We start from the raw sequence: 20634 nt of genomic DNA on the forward strand, positions 1-20634 counted from the left end.
CTAAGACCACTTATGAAAACAGGCAGCAGGCTGGACGGGCCCACGGTGGTAGGTAGTGTGCCAACCCTGCCTCGCATGACTGACTAAGGCAGTGAGTGTGGGAGCTGTCACGGAGCTTCGTGTCCCCAACACCTTGGAAAGCCCTGTGCATGACATGCCTTAGGAGAATCTCCTGGGCCATCTCGGGGGATGCTCTACACTCAAGGGGTTTTAATGTTGTGATTCCAGCGCAGGTGAGCCACGTCCCCTCATAACCTTTCACCTTGGCCATGACAATGGCCATTAGTACCCCCGAGCCCAAGTAGACACCTGCCCCCTTATCCCTGGCCCAGTAGCCACGCATCACCAGGCTTTGGGAGGAAGCATGGCCCACATCTGGGATGCATGTTCTCCCACAGCGCCTGTCACTGCTGGCCTCCCCCGCAGCCCCTCAACTGGGGTTCACGGGCGGCAGGGACAGTCCACCGGCAGACTGGACGTCACAGCCCATAGGAGAGCCTCGTCCCCAGTGGCCACCGTCCCTGCCAGGCCCTTGGGTCCTGTGCACACTGGGGGAACACTGATTACCTGGGCCAACCAGCCAGCTGCCCTGAACTCTCTTCAGAAAGAGGCGCTGGGGTTCACGTCTGCCTGGTGAGGGCCCACACAATATAGCTGGGGCCATTGCTGGGGAGCAGAGTGTTTTAGGGGGCACCGAGCCATCTTTACCTGCTTCGAGTTAGTCAGGTAGAGCTTGGCTGCCAAGTTGATGACTTGCAGCTTGACAATATCCTCCTCTGCTGTGAAGGACTTGGCCATTTTCCTCAGGACGTCGGGCGCAATCTTGGGGACGTGCTCGCAGTACTCGCCAATGAGCCACAGGATGCTGGCTCGGGCCATGGGCACCTGTGGGTGTGGCAGAGGCGTCAGCACTGGGTTACATGGACTGTGGGTGGCCACATGGCCAGCCTGGGAAACGGCACTGTACCGTCTGCGCTGCCCCGCTGTATCGTGTTCTCTGGAAATGGGAGTCAGGGGTGGGGGAGAGATGAAAAAGCAGCCATTTCCTGACAGCGTCTCTCCTCTTCCCTCGGGTTTCATGGGCTTCTTCAAGCCCCAAAGTCAGTCATGGTTTAAAAACCTGACTTTCTGGATCTGTGGCACCCTCAGGGCTTGACTGCCTTGTTATTCTTCCTGAATTTTCAGAAATGTCTCATTTGAATGTTTCAATTTGGCAGAAAACCACAGGATATGTCCATCGGCCACCCTTGGTCAGAGCTTTGGAGCAAACACGAATGGGGAACTCAGTGAGGGATCCCCAAAGGGAAGGTGAATCCTGGGCAACAAGGTCAGGGTCACGTGGTCCAATCGTTCCCCTCCTTCCGCCTGAAGACCTCTCAGAGCCAGTCTGAAAGGTGTGACATTGATTTCATTAACTGTAGGGGGTTTAAATCATGGGGAGGATGCTGGGGTGTGGGTGTCACGGGGCTTCGTCCTCACCTGGATGTTGTCCGTGAGCTTTGCCAGGTGTTTGATAATCTCTCCGTGCTGTGCCGGCTGCATCTGCAGCAGCTTCTTAATGACGACCACTGACTCTGCGACCACCAGCTCTGTGTGTGGGACGGGGATGAGTGTGGGCCCCACACAGGAGGACAGACACGCCTGCACTGCCCCTGACCCCCCGGCTCTGCCTCACCCTCCTGCACTTCCCCAGTGGCCCTCAGAGATGCAGGGACACCCAGACACTAACTGAGGCAGACAGAATGATGGCCACACACTGTGCCTAGACAGACAGGTGGATACCCACTGGCTGTCAGTGTCAGACACACAGGCAGACACCCACCGGTCATCAAAGCCGGACACTCAGACAGACAAACACTGACCATCCCGGTTGGACAGCAACTGCACCAGGCCGTTAAGACAGGTGTCACGGACTCGGCCTATGTTGGTCGCACAGCGTCCAATGGCCTGGATGGTGGCTGCCACGAAGTCCTTATCCACGCTGCGGATGTAGGTCTGTGGGACACCACAGCAGTGACCCCTTAGGGACCTTCCAGAAAGCCGTCGCCCCTTACTCACTGACTCATCATGCCAAACTAAGTGAACTCTGGGAGGGGGAGTGACACCTTTGCGCGTGACCCCCTGGCCCAAAGCCGGCAGAGGGCCTGGGAGGGGACCTACAGTAATAGCTTTTCCGCTCTGGGCCCTGAGGAGGCAGGACGGCTCTCACTGCACACAAGGAGCTGCAGGCAGCTCTCCTGGGCCCCCCGGCTGGGAGCGGCCCCGGCCCGTACCTGGAATTCCCGCAGGACCGTGGGGATGTTGGTCTCGTTGGCCAGGTTGGTCAAAACTTCCAGCTGCAGGGAGGCAGACAGTGGGCTTGCTGGGCTCTCACACCCCGTCATTCCAAACATGCTCCACACACCAGAAAACAATCCTCAGGGCAACCCTGCCACATCTGCAGACTGGTGGGAACTGGCAGAGCATGGAACTCATCCAAAATGCAGGACAACTCTGCCTCCTAAACGGACCCCTGACAGACTGCACTTACGGCACGATCACATCCCCTCTGCATCTCCAGTGGACACTTACAGCCTCCTGCTGCTTTTAGGATAAAGACCAGCGTCCTTATCTCCATCTGTCAGACCCCGAATGGTCTGACCACTGTCTGTCTCTGACCTCCCACCACCCCCTTACGCTCTATGCCCCAGTCACACAGGCCCTCTGTCAGACCCCTCCTGCCCCAGGGCTTTTGCACATGCTGTTTCCACAGCGTGGGGCACGTCTTCCCATTCTGGCCCCTGCGTTTACCTAGATAATTCACGTTCATTTCTCGGGCATCAGCTCCAGCCTAGCCTCCTGAAAGAACACTTCCCTGAGCCCAGACTAGATCAGGTCCTGCTAGTTTCTGCTCTGACAGCTGTCTGCACTGTCTGCTCAGACCGTATTTCACAAATAGGTTTTGACATTGGTTTCATGATTAACTGCTCAATGCCTCCTGCTCACTGCAGCTAGACTGTGCCCCCCCACACACACACACAGCAGCGTGCTTTCTCTTGTACCCTCTGTCTAGCTATGGGGCTGATACAGAGCATGCGTTCAGAGGGGCTGCAGTGAACTGTTGTTGAGTGAAATGACTCAGTAATGAGGAGGCGGGGCAGGAATGGAATGGGGGTACAGGCTCCTGCCCCTTTTTCTGTGGGCGTAGGTTTGCATGAAAGCAGGGGTGTGGGTGTGATGACACGGGGTGGAAGACAGAAGACTGCGCTGGGAAAGCATGATTTTAAAGTCAGCAGACCTGACCTTGGGGTAGTTACCTCACCTTCCTGGGTCCATGTTTCAATAAAATGGAGATAATGCACACTTCCTGAGGTTGTTATGAAAGTCAAGTTACTTCATAGGAGAGAAGTGGCAAGTACACCCCAGGTCTAGGCAAAGGGCAGACCCCGCACGCTCGTTAGTCTGGCTTCCTGGGCAAGCACTTCTGGCTTGGTTGGCTAGGGGCTCAGCCTGATGCGGGCAGGCAGGGAGGTGACACTGGATATCTGAGTGGGGAAGGGCAGAAAGGCCACCCCACGTCTGTGCGTCACTCACCTTCAGGACCTTGATCTGGGTGGGGTCGGTGGACCTGATGTAGAAGCTCTTCAGGTAGGGCTCAAACATCCCCTGGCACAAGAGAGGCAGCGTATGGCGCTCCACTGCAGTTCCTTCCAGAGCCAAGCCCCCCTGACCCGGCGCCCAGTATCCTCCATACCGCATCCTCCGCCTCTCAATTTCTCCCCTCCTCCCTCTCACATCTCACGGGGTCTTTCTTCACCGGGCTTTCCCCACTCAGCGACCCTCAGGATCCAGGCCCCCGAGTCTCCGCCTGCATTGGGGGTCTCCCTCTCACTACGCTGTACCGCCCAGGCACGCCCCCAGCCTGCCTTTCCCCAGCGCCCCTGGTGCCCACGGCAGCAGGCCTCGCTCATGTGCTCACCCGGCGCTTGATGGACATGGTGGCCACGTTCTGGAGGACCACGTACTGCACCTCACTGCGGAGACAGTGGTCAGCGGTGTCTGGGCCCCTCCGCCGGGACAAGAGGCAGTGGATGGGCGGAAGGGGAGTGGACCAGTGTGAGGAGGGCATCAGAGGGAGGGCACAGCTGGGGTCAGAGGGGTGGCAGGGGTGTGGAGTCGCAGGGGGCAGGTGGGCTGGGCGGAGGGCGGGGGCACCATGTGCCCAGGGACCAGGAATGGGGCGGGGCCAGCAGGGGCTGGGGGCGGGGCGCGCACGCACCTGTGGCTGCGCAGCAGGCGCACCAGGGCCTTGGCGATGACGCCCACCTCGGCCTTGGGCGCCAGGTGGAAGTAGAGCTGCGCCACCGCCATGACCACCGCGGCGCTGCGGCTCTGCAGCAGCGGCTTCGTGTTGCGCAGCAGTAGCCGGTGGTCGGGGTCCATGACGTAGGGCTTCCGGGCGGGCAGCGTCGTGGCGGCTGCGTCCTCTGACCCCGGGCCCTTGGCCTCGTCCTCCTCCGAGCCATAGAAGGCTTTCTCGGGGTTCTCCTCCAGCAGGGATTCCTGGAGGGGAGACAGGTGGGGCAGCGGCACCGCCTCCCCGTGACCTCCCTGCCCACTCTGCCGCGGGGGTTGGCACCGGTACACTCACGTTCTGCGTGGGGCTCAGGAACTGCGTGCGGGCGTAGCGGGTGAGCATGCTGATGATGACCACCTGGCCCCACTCCTCCACGTCGATGAGCAGGTTACAGAGCTTCCGGTAGTTCTTGTGAATCAGGTCGATGCGCTCTGGGCACACCTCCTCAAAGGCCATCACCACGCTGCCGGCCACCAGCTGGGGACCCGACAGAGACAGGGGAGGGTCACAGGCAGAAACGAAGGGCCTCTGTCCCGCCGGCGGCGCCTTTCCACCACCCATCCCTGCGCCCCTCTACGCACCGTGGTCTTGTCGGCCAGAAGCTTCTCAATGACCTCGATCAGCTGGTCCTTCTGGTCAGAATCCAAGCTGCAGGAGAAACTGCTAAGAGGGCTTTGCGCCTCTCCCCTCGGCCCAGGCTGGCTCACCTCCCGCACCCAACGCTAGTCACAGAGGTGAGGGCCGCATCCATCGCCCAACACCTGTCAGTCCCCACACTGTCCTAAACTATCTGAGGAGTCACCAAGCCGGCCTGTGAGACCTGGAAGGAGCAGGGGGGCGCTGGGGCTGGGGAACACGCTCCTGAGGTGTGCCTGGCAGGGCTGGGGCATACCTGTAGAGTTTAGGGATGGCATGAGCAGCTGTTTTCCGCACGTAGGGGGACATGTCCGAGGCAGCCTCCTTGATGGCCAGCATCATGATGGGCACGATGATGGGCACACGGATGCTGGAGAGGACGCGGAGGGCGCTGGCCCGAATCAGCTGGTTGGGGTCCTAAGGGCGGAGGTGGAAGCAGCAGCCTGAGAAGCCACATCTGTGCAGCTCACTGTCCCTGGTACCATCGCCGTGCTACCCTGCCTTCTGTCCTGAGTCCGGATATGCCAGCGCTGAGCACCTCAGGGCTGCTTCACTTTCAGAAAGAGCAAAAAACTTTCAGAACACCTCAAGTTCCTGAAACACCTCCCGTTTCTTAGGGTGTGCGTGGGTACGTCTTTGCATTTGCAGTCGAGGTGACTACCAGAAATGCAAGCTCGTCTCCCTTTTCAAGAGTTCATCGTACAGTCCCCTCTCCCAAGGTCCTCTCCCAAGCTGCTCTTGTTCCTCTTCTCCCAGTGTTTGAAAGAGGATAGCGTGTGGGCTCCCCCTCGGCTCCTACTGCTTCCCACACACCCGAGAAGGGCCTTAGACAGTGTATTGTAATCATGGGATTGCATCGGCAGCCGCTGTCAATTACTGTTCATCTCGGAGGATGGAGGACAATGGGGAAGGTGCTGGAACACCAACGGGTAGAAGCTACTCTAAACCAGAGAAAGAGAAGATCCACAAAATTTCAGGTAAAAATAATGATAATCCCTGTCAAAATTCTGGAATTGATTTTTAAACAGCTGGTTTAGAAGCACTTACTTATAAAGCAGGACTGTTTTCTTATAGTCAAATCATATCGCATCCACTGCTTAAACCTATTTTCCTTTTGAAAAATATGTTATTTGGAAATGATTATGGAATCACAGGAAATTACCCCCAAAAAGATTTTCCTTTCTGATAAGAGTAATTAGGCTGGTAGATATTAACACTATGTATTTTGATTTCAGCAAGGCCTTTGTGGGAGTCTCCCAAAGATTTCCTGGATTGCCATTTTTAATGCAGGCCTTTTGTTTCACTGAGTATGTGAGCATTTTAACAGCAGCATTCATATCTGTTTCATCTCTGCATCACCATAGCCCTTTGTACATGAAAAAGGTATTAAAAAATGTTTTTTGCTAGTGAATAAGATCCTTCCAAACAAAATGGGAAAATGATGGCTGACTGTACAGATCCATCACTTAGTAAAACGTTGTACTTGGAGAAGGTTTATTAACAGAGCAGTGTCATCTTGGAAACGTGATATGCCATAGGAGTCAGTCTGCCACCCTGGTCTGAACAGCTTATCAACATCTTGGAGGAAGACATACGATCAGGGGGACAAAAATTAAGATTCAGAAGCATGCTGGCTTGGACCTGTGCTAAACCAATAAAATGAAATATAGTAGGTTCACAGGGGAGTCAAGGGACAGACTGCGTAAGACAGGATGTGGGGACGCCCAGATCGTCTGCTTGCCAACTAAGGTTTGTCTGAATTGAGCTAACCACATTAGTGGGCTAAGAAAGCGACAGCCTCAGCCCGGGCTGATAAAAAGAAGGGAGAACCCTGGATGGAAATGGCTGGTACCAATGTGCAGGAGAACCCAAAAACAACAAAAAGAAAAGGAGTTTTAGAGGAACACGTATATGATATGGTATCATTTACATGATGACGTTATATATTACTTAGGAACATGGAAATCAGTAGTAAAAGAATAGATACATGCATATGAATATTTCATTTCTTAAGCTGGGTATATAGATATGCATTGTATTATTCTTTATGCGTTTTGTGAGTCTGAAATAAACTTTAAAAAAACTTTTAAAAATCGTAGTTATGGCGATTTCAACACAATATTAATAGTTTAAAGAAAAAAACAAACGTAGTTAGTTGTCTTATGATGGAGCGAGTTGCCTTATGAAGGAGTGAGGTCTCCATCACTGGACATACCCGGTGACCCATGAGAGACGCTCTAAAGCAAAGGTCAGCACTACAGCCCTTGGGCCAAATCTGTCTTCTGCCTTTTTTATAAATATAAATGTACTGGAGCCTGGCCCTGCCCACTCATCTATGGCTGCTTTCACACTACAAGAACAAAGTTGAGTAGTTGCACGGTCTAGACTGTATGGCCTGCGAAGCCCAAATGACCATCTGGCAGGATACAGAAAAAGTTTGCTGACCACTGTTCTAGGGAAACCACTGCATTGAGTTGGACTAAATGAGCTCTAGTTTTCTAAAAGGAGAAAAGAATACAGAAACTACAAAAATGTAAATGTAAAATCTGGCCGTGAAATAATTCCACAGTGATTCTTACAAGATGATTTAACCCTGACTCAAACCAAAAGGTTACTTGCCGATCTGAGATCAAGTCTGTGGTTTCGACTATTAAAGACAGCCCAGCACACTGCGGCACAGAGCTACCCAAGTACTTGCTGAGTGAATAAATGAATGGTGTATGAAAGTACCCTGGCTTTCTACCCCACCTGGGAGAAGCCCCTCCTGCTGGCCATCGCACACTGAACTGGACCAGGGTTTGGGCCGCCGATTCTCCATGTGCTCAACAACCTACAGAATCTGGGGGCATGAAAAGATGAGCTGGGCCCTTCAGAGTACCTGTCACAGGAATCTGAACTCAACGTATGTCAAGACTAGGGGAATTAACAGGTGTAATCTGAGCTGAAAAGCCTGATATGGAGAGAGAACAGAATGGCAGTGATATCGCCTCTTTACGCTTGAGGTAGCTTCTACTAACCAGAAAAGCACCCAGTGGGGACTAACTACATGTATTTCGCATACAAAACAAAAGGTGAAAATATTCAGTTTAAATAGCTGAGACAAGTCACCTACATCTTCTGGTGCTAAACAAAAGACGAATGAAATTGTTCCAACTCTAGAGGAATTACTGGCCATATTGAACTTACTGAAAACGGACCTGTCAAGTGTTTACATCCTCTGTGTTGATCTTGAACCCAACCTTCGTGTCTGTGGTAGCCCTCCTCCATGGTCAACTTTGCTGTTTCTCTCAATGGAGCTTATTTGTTTTCAGTAAACCATTCTGTCTTTGTTACCAAGTTCCAGGTGACAAGGTTCCAAAGTCATAGTTCTCACCAGATCCCTAGACCAGGTGAGCCTGGCAGTGGCAAGGCTCTGACACCCAGAGGTGAGGAACCAAGTCAGCGGCTCCCCTCAAGAAATCCTGTCTTAAGGAGCTTTACTTCTGCCGGGCCACGGGCCAGAGTTCCTTTATACCAATGGGGTCCATTGTCAGGGGCTCAAAGGGTCCGCATTTGAGGCCACCACTACCACAGGCTCCTCAGAGAGGAGACACAGTCTCTGGGCACTCGCTTTATCTCTCGGGCCCCTTCTGAGCTGGCTTCCACCCCTTGAAGGTCTGTCTGGTCATTTCCTCTGACTCTGACCCTCCCAACCTAAGGCAGGTAGGACCAGGCCTCCAGGGCCTGCCCCCATGCTCAGGCTTGTCCCAGGCCCACTCCTGCAGTACAGCACCCACGAGGCCCAGACCCCGGGAGGCACGCTGAGGCCACTGACCTTTAGGCCACGCTGGAAGGTGGAGATGGACAGCAGGGCCAGGTCTTGCTGCTCCTCAGCATAGCGTACCAGGTACACGTAGACGAGCTTCTTCACCTGGGTGGGGGAGAGCAGTTTTCTCAGCAGGGACTGGCGCTCCAAGCCTGATTCCTCCGGGGTGGGGGAGAGAGTTCCGTGTACCCCACCTTCACTCTGACCCACATCTAGTTCAGGGACATGTGGACAGTGTCTCTTCCTGGACTGGTGACATTTCTGAGCAGGTCGGGCCCCCAGGGGCTGGACGGGTCCCTTCCTCACCCCTGACCAGCTTGACTTTTTTCCTGGTGGAGGTGGGCATGGAGACCCCTCACTGGGGAGTGCTCACCTCTATGTTCTTACAGGCCACGTTCTTCACCACAGCGGGAAACAGGTCGGAGGCGTTCTTTCCCCGGGCGATCATCTGGATGGTAAGGTCAAGGTCGGGGGAGAAGGAGAAGGGAGGGGCCAGCACTTAACAGGGGAACATCCACAAGGGGCCGAGGAGAGCTGCTCCTCCCCCAGGGCAGGTCCCTCCTTCCCCACTCACCGCCACAATCCTCTTCATGGCCTCCAGCTTGAGGGAATCCTTGTTGCTGTCCAGCATCTCCTTCAGGTCATCATGCCTGGGGAGAGGCACCAGAGGTCAGCTGAGGGCACAGGCTGGGTAGGGGTGGGGCTGTCAATCAGACGGATCCAGGCAGAAAGGAGAGAACGTGGGCAGCGGTGGCTCAGGACGTACCCGGCCAGAGGGGACAGTAGTCAAGTACAGAACAGCGGACTCGGGGTCGGGAGAACTATGTCGGCCAGCTGATGTTATGGGGTGAATTGTGTCCCCCTCAAGAAAGACATGTTGAAGTTCTAATCCCTAGGACCCCAGAAGCTGACCTGATTCATTGTAATTAAGTTGAGATCATATTGGAGTAGGGTGGGTCCCTAATCTAGTATGTCCAGTGTTCTTATAACAAGATGGCCTTGTGCACAGCCAGAGAGGTAGGAGAACGTCATGTGAAGACGGAGGATTGGAGTGACCCATCTAAAAATCAAAGAACACCAAAGATTGCCAGGAAACTACCAGAATCTAGGAAGGGGCAAGGTGGCCCTGCTGACACCTCGACTGTGGACTTCTAGCTTCCTGAACGGTGAGACAATACATTTCTGTTGTTCTAAGTCACCCTGTTTGTAGTGCTTTGTTACAGCAACCCTGGGAAACTAATACAGCCAGGGCCATGGAGCCAGGAGACAAGAGGCAGGGTTTGGGGTGGAAAGATATAGACTCTGACCAGGAAATGGCCAGCTGGATAGATGAGAAGGACCTGGAACCCGTGGGAAAGAGCTGGGAGTCAGAACACGAGCAGGACACACTTGCCCCACCCTGAGTGTGTTCCCAGGTCTTGACCCCACAAACTGAGCTGACTCTAAGGACTGTATGGGTCCCAGACGTTCCTGTCGGTGAGATGGCATCACAGCAAAGGCCCGATGGGTCACTCCACATTCAAGCCATTCAAGGAGGTTATAAACACCTCATGGGAGAAATAAATGAAGATTTGAATAAATGACCCCTTGTACGTGGCTGAGGGGAGCTAAGGTAGTCCCCAAACCAACACATAGATTTCATGCCATGTCCACTGAAATTTCAACAGAGGCATTTTTTTCAAACTTTGTGAAGTGACAGCAAATTTCATTTGGAAAACAAAATAAAATAGAAAAAACACTAGGTAATAACTCCAAAGAATATTTTGGGGGAAAAAAGAGAACAATGGAACAGTGACGGACAACTCTACTGGAATTTAAAACACAAAACAACATAACAATGACAAAAACTCTATGATACCAAGTTAAAAATAGAAAGTCAAAGGAGGGGCACTCCATAAGTGGATCTAAATTGATATATTAGGAATAACTCACCAGTGAAAGAAAGAACCTCCCCCCAAATAAATGCTGTTGGGACAACAGCTAAGCAGCGAAGAATTTAACTTGTATACATATCCCACGCCAAAATCAACCTCACATTTATCTAATAATTACATTACTTTTAAATATGGAAGAGGAAGGGGACTATTTTTCTCTTTAAGATCATAAAACTATCAGTAATCAGATGGCTAGGTTTAATTTTTTCTAACTTTGGTATTTAAAAACCACATTTAAGAAAAAAATAAGGCAGCTGTATTCATTTGCTACGGCTGTCATCACAAATGACCACAGACTGGGCGGCTTAGACACCATCAACTTATTCTCTAACAATTCGGGAAGCTAAAAGTCGGCCATCAGGGTGTCCGCAGCATTGGTCTCCCTGAGGCCCCTCCCCTGGGCTTGTAGATAGATGGCTGCTTCTCCGTGTGCTCACACGGTCTTTCCTCTGTGTGTCTGCGTCCTAATCTCCTCTTCTTATAAGGACACCAGTCATATAGGATTAGGGCCCACCCTGCTGACCTCGGTTTAACTTAATTACCTCCATAAAGGCCTTATCCCTAATATCCCCCATTCAGAGTTACTAGAGGGTAAGGGCTTCAACATCTGAATTCGAGAGGGACACAATTAAACCTACAACAGCAACAAAAAGTAAAACATTGGGACTACGGTAAATAAAAGTTTAACATTCAAAACAGATCAAGTACTGATGTATTTGTACAGGGCTCGTCTCCAGTATTTGCCGTCAGGGCTGCTGCCAGCCGATCGCCATCTGCTTCCCCCGCCAGGAAGGCACAGTGCTGAGCTGCTGTTCCCTATTCAGTGACTAGATCCTGGGTTGTATTCCTTGACCAGGTGCCCATGTGCAGTAAACAACCTGCCCAACCATAATCAGAGGTCCCGGGCCAGTGGTCAAAGAAATGAACACACTATGAATAAACCCGTGGGAAAATGTGTCTACACAGCTGTGGGACCACTGACGCACTCATGTTGCCAAGACAATTTCACAATGTGGTGAGAGCAGCTGTGTGTGGGGACCGGCGTGTTCTCTAATCTCCCAGACGACACTCGGAGAACCCATGGCTTTTGACCAGGCCTGAGAAGCCAGAACTGTCACCAATGGTACAAATTAAACAGCAATGTGTGCAAAACTCGTCACAGAAGTGAAACATTTAGAAACAACAGAGAATCAGAAATTGGGGGCAGCAATATTGGGAAAGGGATGAGCATGAAAATAGTCCTAAAGAGGCCAACGGGATGCCTGCTGACGCTGAGACATGAGTAAATGACAAACGCTAAGAGGAAAAGCACCCAACACCATGCGCAGTCCCCGGGCTGCCTCTCGTAGGTGTGCGTGACTGCTGAACAGATCCAAGCAGAAAAGACAGACGGGCTGCTGAGAAAGTCACGTTCCGAGGATTTTAAAATGTGGTTTTCCTGAAGAGATTGTGGATGAAAAGCCGAATAGAAAGATGACGCCTTCCAGAATCCAGAGGCCTTGCTAGCTGTCAGGTGGAGGCAGAAAACATCCAGCCCCGTCATGCCGATCTAAACCTCCACTACTTGGCGGGGTGTGTGTGTGTGTGTGGGGGGGCATGCCCCCCAAACCAGAAGACACAGTCTCCATGGCCAAGCCAGGTCCAGAGCACAACCACCTTTCACTCTCCTGAACACAGACCAGGCGGTCAGCTCCTAGGGAGGCTGAGCTCAGGACAACGGGGGTACAGAGAGGTACAGACCAGCCAGCTGGGCCTGGGCCGCTCTGAGGACCGGGAAGGATAACAGAGCTGGACACCACCTTCCCAATACACAAGCGAACACACTGCACCCCCAGGAGCTTCCATACAGACGACCCACAGTCTACTTATACCCCACAGACACCTACACACCCCAACATCCCCACCTAACGCCAGTACCACCCCCATGTACCATAGATACTCCTATATACCCCCAGATATACCTACACTCAACAGATACTCAGACCCCCAAAGACACATCTACCTCCCCGGCATAGCTATACCCCCAGACACACATACAATCCATCCATAAACCCACAGAAACCCCTGCAGACACACACCCACAGCCCCCACAGAAACAGTCACAGGCATACACAGGCACTTTGCACAAAAACACTCTCCACATGTCACCCCCCTCAATGCTACCACACACGTCCACAAACCCACACACATTGCTGCAGACATACCCCCCGAAGCCCTCTCCACACTCCCCCGACACCTCACACAGATACACACCCACACTCTTCTGACAACTCGGTCACTCCACCAAACGGCCAGTGGCCTCCCATTTGACATTCCTGATGATGAACTGAGGCTTCTAAGAGCAAACACATCCAGCCTTAGGGATCCTGTGACCTCCTGTGAGGGGTTAGGCGGGGGTCCTGCCCTGGGAGCAGTGGGAGTCAGCCATCTCTCTTAACGCTGCCTGTTCCCTAAAGCAGAGTTCCTCATACCCGGCGTCCTCGCCACACCCACAAATGCCACAGGCCCTTGTCCAAATGCATAGGCCCCAAATGCAGGGCCTACGCTGGGGCCCCCACCCCACCTGACGCACACACTCCAGCCCCTGCTGGCTCCAGACGACAGCACAGGCACGATTGTCAGATGCCCACCAACACACAGCAAGTCCCTCCTGGGGAGAGGCCACCCCAGTCTCTCACCAGCTATGCTCCCCAGAGGGAGGGCGAGGCCGAGATGCACAGCAACACCCTGAGGCCATGAAACATTACTCTCCCTGTCAGATCCCCTTACGCTCACCACTCTGACATGACCCCTGGCCTGGCTGAGGGACTCAGGGTGGCATGGAGGCCACGCGTGCTCACCTCCCCATGGACACCTTCCTCCGTCCCCTCACAAGTTCCAATTCACAAGCAGGGAGAGGCTGCTCAAACTATACCTGAGCGTTATCGTGTCCCCAAAACTCACGGGCACCCATCCTAGGTTAGTGTGGCACCTCACTCCTCCAGCACTATACGACCCTCCCTACAGAGCTCCGGGGAGTTACGGGCCTCGTCACCCCCACCCATCCCACCAGGACCCTAAATGCCAGTCCAGTCCTCCTCCTCCTGGGGACGACGGACTGCAGGAGTCTGGGCTGGGTGGCAGCTGGGTCCCGGGGGCTCCTCTGTACCTTAGTGGCTGGCTCTGACTGTGGCCTTGGCCAGGCTCTGGGCAAGGTCCTTCCGGGGACGCTTCGGGGGCTGTGTCTTCCTCGGGGGCCTGCAGCCAGCGAAGCTCCTCAGGCTGCAGGGCCTGGTACCAGGGTGGGGGCCCCCCTTCGGGGTCCAGCACAGGGCTGGCAGCTTCCTGGTCAGCCGCGCAGGCCCCTCGGGCCCCTGGCCTCACCACCGCGCCCGGGAGCTGCAGGAATCGCTGCATCGGGCACCAGGGCCGGCTCTGGGATGGCGCTGAGCTGACCACGGAGCTGCGGGTACCTGTCACTGTCACCAGACGGCCCGCCCTCGAAACTCCGAAACCGGACACTGGCAGGGAGAGAGGCTCTGGTTTCCTTTTCACTGCTCACAGACAGGGATCAGGAGGGGGGAACTGGGGACTAAGCCAACCCCCATCTCTGGGCAGGAGACTAGGGGGTCAGGAGTGCTGATCCCGACAGAGGCCTCCCACAAATCTGGTCCATCCTTCCCCCCCCAGACCCGACCCCTCTTGCCTTCTCTTATCTCACCTTCTCCCTACCAGGCCAGGTCCCCCCACCCGTTACCACCCCTCCAGCGGCTCACTCACATCTCAGCTCGTCCCCCCTGCCCTTTCCCTGCAGTTGTGGTTGGCTTTACTCACTGTCATTTCAAATCCCCTCAATCCTCCTCCAGCTCCCACCCACAGCCTTGCCTTAGATAAAACTCGCCCGCACTCCCCAACATCTCACTCTTCTCTCCTCCTCCCTCTGGGCAGAGCTGGCCCTCCCAGGCCTCTCACCCAGCTCTGGAAGCCTCCCCGTCCCATCACCCAGGGCTCTGTGCCTCCTTCCATTCCCTTCTGCCTCTCCCTCTCTACTGGCTCTTCCCCATCGGCAGTTCAACTTGCTCTAGGCTCTCCCATCCTAATACCCAAGCAAACATAACAACACAAAGAAAATAAACAAGCCTCCCTGCACCAACGTTATCCTCCAGCAACTCTTTCCCTCTTTCCCTTTTACAGGCAAACTTCTTGACAGCAAAATTCCCATTCACTGTGTTTTATTTCTTCAGCTCCTATTCACTTATCTATTCACTTTAGATGCTGATCAGAATATAGGGCACAATGTCTGCAACTGAGATGATTCAGCCGAAAGATGTACGACTAGATGGTTAGATAAAGCTGAGCCGGCCGAATGTCAACAGTAGTGGAATCCAGGTGTATTTACTGTATTACTCACTCAACTTTCCTGTGTGTTTGCAAAGTACACAACAGAATCCTGGGGGGAACCATCGAGCTCCTCCTTGGACTTTGCCAGAACTGCTCTCCCAGGGCAGGAGGTGGGGAAGGGAGCAAGGAGGGGTTGACCTGCTCTTTGTCAAACCCATGGTCACAAATTTCTTTGTTTGACCTGAACTCGATGGGCACTGACACCACTGACGGCTTCCTTCTTGAAATCACATTTCAGTTTCCTCCTGCCTTTTGGTTCCCTTTTTCTCAGTTACCTGGAAACACTGTGCCCCTGCTCTCTGGTCACCCCTAGTATTGCTGTCTTCAGGGTTCATACCTGTTCACACCAGACTAAACTCATACTCTTTCCCTGGGTTCGTCTTTACTTCCTTCTGTGGCTTTAATGTTCTCTCTCTCTCCCGCCCTCACTCTCTCCACCCCTCACTCTCCTTCCCTCCCTCCTGGAATCCAAATCCTAATATCCAACTACCAGCTAGACGTGAATGTCAAGTTCATCATCTCAGCATGTCCAAAGCTGGGTTCAACACTGTTTCCCAGAAATGTCCCTGTCACATCTTTATGTCCAATCACACTGCATAGCACCATCTATCTAGTTGCAGCAACTGGTCACCTCAGCACCATCCCTGTCTTCTCCCAGCCTCTTCCTCTCACCAATTTACAATTAATCATCAGGTCTGCGGCTTCCCCCTCCTTAGTAGCCCTCAAATCCTCTGTCCCTCCCCTATTTTAGGTCATCATCATCCCCCAACTTCATCATCCCCCCCAACGTCAACCCCCCACCCCCACTTGCCTCCTGCTCAGCCCAGCACACTCTCCAATCCCTTCTCTACAGCTCAGCCTGCGATCCTTCTAAAATGCAAATCTGGTGTCACCTGCCTGGAACCCTTCAGTAGCCCCCCACAACCCTGGCATCACCCCACCCTCACTTCGGGTTACTCCACTGGTTTGCAGGGTGACGCTGACACACTGTACCTGCATCTACAAAACCCATGAGCTGGCTCTCACGTCCCACCTTCCTACAAGCTCTTTCATCTGGAATGTCCCTCACTCTCCACTCTCCAGGGCCAGGGGCCAGCTCCTCTCACCCTTCCCACTGTCCCCACTACACAGAATTGTCACTGGGCTTGTCTTCAGGACAAGGATTATCTTATGTTTATGGTTGTATTCACAGTGACTAGAACAAGACTGCACAGAAGGTCCTTAAATATGCTTGTTTCAGAATTTAGGAACAAATGAAGGAATAAGGCAGAGGCGGTGGGGGGCGAGGGAAGTTAAGGTGGGGTTAAACTGTAGGAGCAAAGCGCCAGATAAGAGATGGGGATGAGAACGTGGGGACCAGAATGAGGGAAAATGGGTTTGGAGGAGGAGCCAGGCCCGGGAGGCTCTTAGTTTATACCCCGGGTCGGCCTTCCTCGCGAACTCTGAACTCTCCCCACTTGCTTTGCAGCCAAATTCCCACGCGGGGGGGGGAGGGGGGAGAAAGGCTGGGAACCTGTAATCCAAACCTACAAAGAGAACCGCCTGGAGCAGGGAGGGTCACTCCTCCGGGAACAGATGGCTGGCCCATCCCCCACGGCCTCCACCCCTCTCGCAGGACCCATGTCGGCCCCTCGCCAGTGTGCAGGCCTGGGGACCAGGTCACGAGGCCCCGCCTGGGAGTGGGCTGCGGGCTTCCAGTCGTGCAGCCGGGGCGGGGCCTGAGCCGGGCCTGGCCGAGGGCCGGGCGGGCGCTGTCCATGGTGCCGGCGCGTCTGGGAGATGGGGCGCAGGCCCGGCCTGGGCGGCCCCAGCCCTCTGCCCACCCTCCCGGCGCCTCCCTCACCGCTTGTAGTCGGAGGAAAAGATGCCACCACTCGCCGGGTCGTGGCCATACTCGGGCTCCCCGGGGCCCGCGGAGCTGCCCTTGTCCTCGCTGTAGGCGGGGGCGGCCGACATGGGGGGCTGGGGTGCAGCGGGGCCACCGAGGAAGCGAGTGCAGGCGACAGGCAGGTCGGCAGCGGTGCACTGCGCTCTGCAGAGGCCGCAGTCTGCGGAGGCACAGGAAGCGCGCGCCGATTTATCAATCAGGGCCGCGCCGAGGTTCTTAAAGGCACCCGTGCCAGGCGCGAGGGGCGTGTCCACGGGTCAGCTCCGCCCCCACCCCCCCACCCCGCAAACCTCCCCCCCAAGGGTGTTGCCTGCCCTTTGAGGGACTCATGTACCTTCAGGTCTGGGGTGGGTGGTGGCTGCTGAACTGATGATGGCACAGCCTTCCGGGGATCTAGGTAGCCTTCACCTCCGCCCTCCCCCCCACCCCACCTGGCCCCGTGGATCGGGCTCTAGGGGCTCTGCTCATTCCACACACAAGCACTGATGCTCACCCACTCAGGGGAAGGAAAGAGGGGGGCTGAAGAGAAGGCTGTGCTCGAAGGTGGGGGGGGGGGGCCCTAGAGCTCCGCACAGGGAGACCGGCCTCAGAGACCAAGGATGCTCCCTCTACCTGCTTCACTTTTCCTACAAAATCTGGGCCAATGTCCTGGGTTCTCACCTGGAAGCCAGGGGGCTTCCTGGAAGTGATGGAATTTCAGGAAGGCTGGTCGGTCCAAGAGCATAAGAGCCCACTGCAGGCCATGGGCAGAGACAGAGACAAAATAGAGGGGCGGTGAAGCTGGACTTCACCTCTGGAAAAATTTAATGACCATTTCTGAAGGCCCCATACCCACGCGGGAGGTCCTGAGGTCCAGCATAGTCTACACGGTCAAGTCCACAGCCACTGACACCTAGGAAGGAAGGGAAAGAAAGGCTGGGTTAGGATCCGATATGATCGCAGGGGCCCTCCAGCTCAGTTCCCAAGGCCCGAGGCGTGCCAAGGAGAGACAGCCTGGACCTACAGGGCAAGCAGTGACCCGGCTGGAGAAAGGGATGGGATCTAGCTGGGCCTGAGTTTGGGGCATTAGGTTGGATGGCTGGGGTCTCTTGGCTGGACTTGGAGAGTGGAAGAATCTGTGGGGCTGAGTCTTGATCTATAGAGCAGGATCCCCAGGTGTCCAGGGCCAGAGTTGGTGAGCTGGGTGGAAAGGGGCGCGGCCCAGACAGGTGGAGCTGGGCTCGGTGCCTTGGATCCCTTGGGGGACCAGAAATGGGGCTGATCAGGACTTGGGCTGGGGTCTGTAAGCGGGAGCTCTTCTGGAGTGGGCACCCGGGTTACGAGTGGAACCCTGGAGTGGGCAGGCCTAGTTTGCTTCTTGGGGCTTTGTCCGCCAGAAACGGGCCTTGAGTTTGAGGAACGTGGTCTGGGTGCGTGGGAGGGCGTGAATTTTGCAGGAGCGCATTGGTGGGCTGCAGTTGTTCAGCGGCTCAGGAGGCGGATGGCATACCGTGTGGGTAGCTGGCTGGGCCCCGCTCACCAAGCGAAGGGGACTCGGGTCCATTTGCAGGGCGTCCAGGCTGAGCTCCAGGCCCAGTGGGTGCTGCGCGAAGTGCACGCAGTTGGGGTGCGTAGAGTACTAGGGAGGCGGCTCCACACCACTGAGTCCACGCAGCACATGAGCGGGAGCGCAGAAGCAGGCACGGTTTGAATACACCTTGGTGAGAGGCAGAAGCAGGGGCAGCCGGTGGCCACCTGGATTCTTGCCTGCAAGGATCGCAGAGCACGTGTCGATCACCTGGGCTTAGGTGCTGTGACCCCAGCCACGCGACCTTGTGCTGTGTCCCAGGACCCGGAGGTCCTGAGCCCCGTACCCTGGGGCCCAAGCGCCTATCTCCAGAGACCCGCGCCCTCATCTGGGGACCACGGTCATCCTTCCCTTGTGGCCCGCCCACTGGTGCAGCGGGGCTTGGGTGGGCAGCCTTTTTCACAGACTAGGGCCTGTTTCAGCCAGAGACGCTTACCCTGGAATGGATAATCTCTCCGTGGCCGCCGGACATGCCCACGTGGACACCAGCGTGCGGTGGGGGACATCAGCATGAACAGGAAGAGGTCTCCAGGCTCAGGGTCCCTGCCTTCCAACTCAACTTCCTATGCTGACCCAGCGAGGAAGGACTGAATGGTATGACGGCCCCAGTCAGGACCTGTGGAGAAAGGGACCAGACGTTTGCACATGCTAGGGTGACGTAAGCCAGGTGCTTCCCCTGGGCATTGCGAAACCTGGTTTGAGGCGAGGCCCCAGTGAAGGTCTTTACTCCCCCACATCTGCCTCCTTGTGCTGAGGACTCCAGAGGCCTGGACCTCACAGGTAAATCCTGCCCCGAGCCACCCCTGGGAACCCTTGTTTCCAACAATCGAGACCTCCTTCTCATCCAAGTTTTCTTCTCATCTCAACTTCCAGCTGCCCCATTCTCTTCCCCTCCCCTCTGGAGGAGCCCCTTCCCCAACCATCTCCTTTATCGTCACTGTGGCCTGTGTGTCACCATGGACTGTCAGCTGGAACCTGGGTTGAGTAAAAGATCTGGAGGAAGAGAGAAACCAGAATGAGATCTGGACCCAGGACGGGCGTCTCCTCCCAAGTGTGAGTGGAGAAAGACCCCTCCAACAAATGTCTATTGAGCAGTTGCTTGTATGACCCATAATACAATGCATTTGATGGGTACAGTGGGCCCATTTTCAGGATAAAGAAACAGGCTCACAGAGCTTGCAGGAGTACATACACACGGCTTACTGTATGCCTGCAAGACTGTCTTGTGCCCTTTGTACTAAACATTAGTCAACTCTCCGACTGCCTTTTCCTCTACAGGGAATGCATTTAGTTCGGGTTTCTCCCATCTTTACTGGGAACAGAGGGTTTCTGGGACTTGGGAAGACGACCGCACTCTCTGGGCTGTGCCTGACCTCTGGTCTCAGGGAGCCTGGGAAAGGGGGTGAGGGTAGAGCCTGCTGGGCATGAGCTCCCCTGGGCTGGCAGAGGAGCTGCGAGAAGGACATGGCCCATCACCCCCAGATCTCTGGGCATCTTTGTTGAAAGGGAGTGGGTTGACTCCAGACGATTTGACTTGTGTGGCTACAACCCATAAGGAAACGAGGAGCGGGGCTGCCCAAGCCAACATGGCAGATGCCAACCACTATGTCTCTCCTGTCCCCGACGTCCCCTGTCTCTCCGGCCCCAGTCCTCTCATTACTGGGTGAGTCTTTTTCCCAGACTCGGTGACCAAGTCATACCAGTTTGCCTGGGACCCTCCAGGTTTTAAAATTGAGAGAACCACATTCTGGAACCACAGAAAAACCTGGACGTTGGGTCACCCTAGGCTCAGGCTCCCCCTCCCATCTCCCTGCACCTCAGGAGACCACAGGGAGGAGCCAGTCACTTGCAGTCCTTTGGGCTTTAGTCACGCTCTCCCCCACTGCACCAGGTAGGGAGGGCACCTTGGTTCCTGCTTCCCTCTCCCCTGTACCTACTGGGCCAAGCAGCGGTCACAACTGTGGAAGAAGGTGAACTCCCCTGGCCTGTTGGGGCAGCAGACATCCTACCTGGGGAGAAGACAAGCTGAGGACTTCTGCTCTAGTTACCTTGGAGGTGAAGCTCATCTAGGGAGGGAAAAAAACCCGC

The 20634-nt window shown here is 54.9% G+C and overlaps 1 protein-coding gene across 3 annotated transcripts in view; it reads right to left on the reverse strand.

The window, feature by feature from the left end:
* AP3B2 (adaptor related protein complex 3 subunit beta 2) overlaps positions 1-20634 on the reverse strand; it is a 34302-nt gene that overhangs the window by 9164 nt on the left and 4504 nt on the right. Inside the window, exons 3-20 of one of the 3 annotated variants that reach the window (XM_074318321.1) lie at positions 18983-19162; positions 18469-18725; positions 17811-17871; positions 17640-17712; positions 16935-17139; positions 9352-9427; positions 9151-9225; positions 8787-8882; positions 5229-5389; positions 4918-4984; positions 4631-4813; positions 4259-4542; positions 3959-4013; positions 3574-3645; positions 2274-2336; positions 1863-1995; positions 1480-1589; positions 709-885 (exon numbers count right to left, since the gene is read on the reverse strand). In XM_074318321.1, coding sequence (XP_074174422.1) covers positions 709-885; positions 1480-1589; positions 1863-1995; positions 2274-2336; positions 3574-3645; positions 3959-4013; positions 4259-4542; positions 4631-4813; positions 4918-4984; positions 5229-5389; positions 8787-8882; positions 9151-9225; positions 9352-9427; positions 16935-17139; positions 17640-17703 — 1821 coding nt within the window. In that variant the 5' untranslated portion in view covers positions 17704-17712; positions 17811-17871; positions 18469-18725; positions 18983-19162. Of the gene's footprint in view, positions 1-708; positions 886-1479; positions 1590-1862; positions 1996-2273; positions 2337-3573; positions 3646-3958; positions 4014-4258; positions 4543-4630; positions 4814-4917; positions 4985-5228; positions 5390-8786; positions 8883-9150; positions 9226-9351; positions 9428-13859; positions 14140-16934; positions 17140-17639; positions 17872-18468; positions 18726-18982; positions 19163-20634 lie in introns of those variants that run through there. The other 2 variants (XM_074318320.1, XM_074318322.1) reach the window with 2 other exon arrangements.

Source organism: Rhinolophus sinicus, linkage group LG13, assembly GCF_036562045.2.
Source record: "Rhinolophus sinicus isolate RSC01 linkage group LG13, ASM3656204v1, whole genome shotgun sequence".
Taxonomy (NCBI): domain Eukaryota; kingdom Metazoa; phylum Chordata; class Mammalia; order Chiroptera; family Rhinolophidae; genus Rhinolophus; species Rhinolophus sinicus.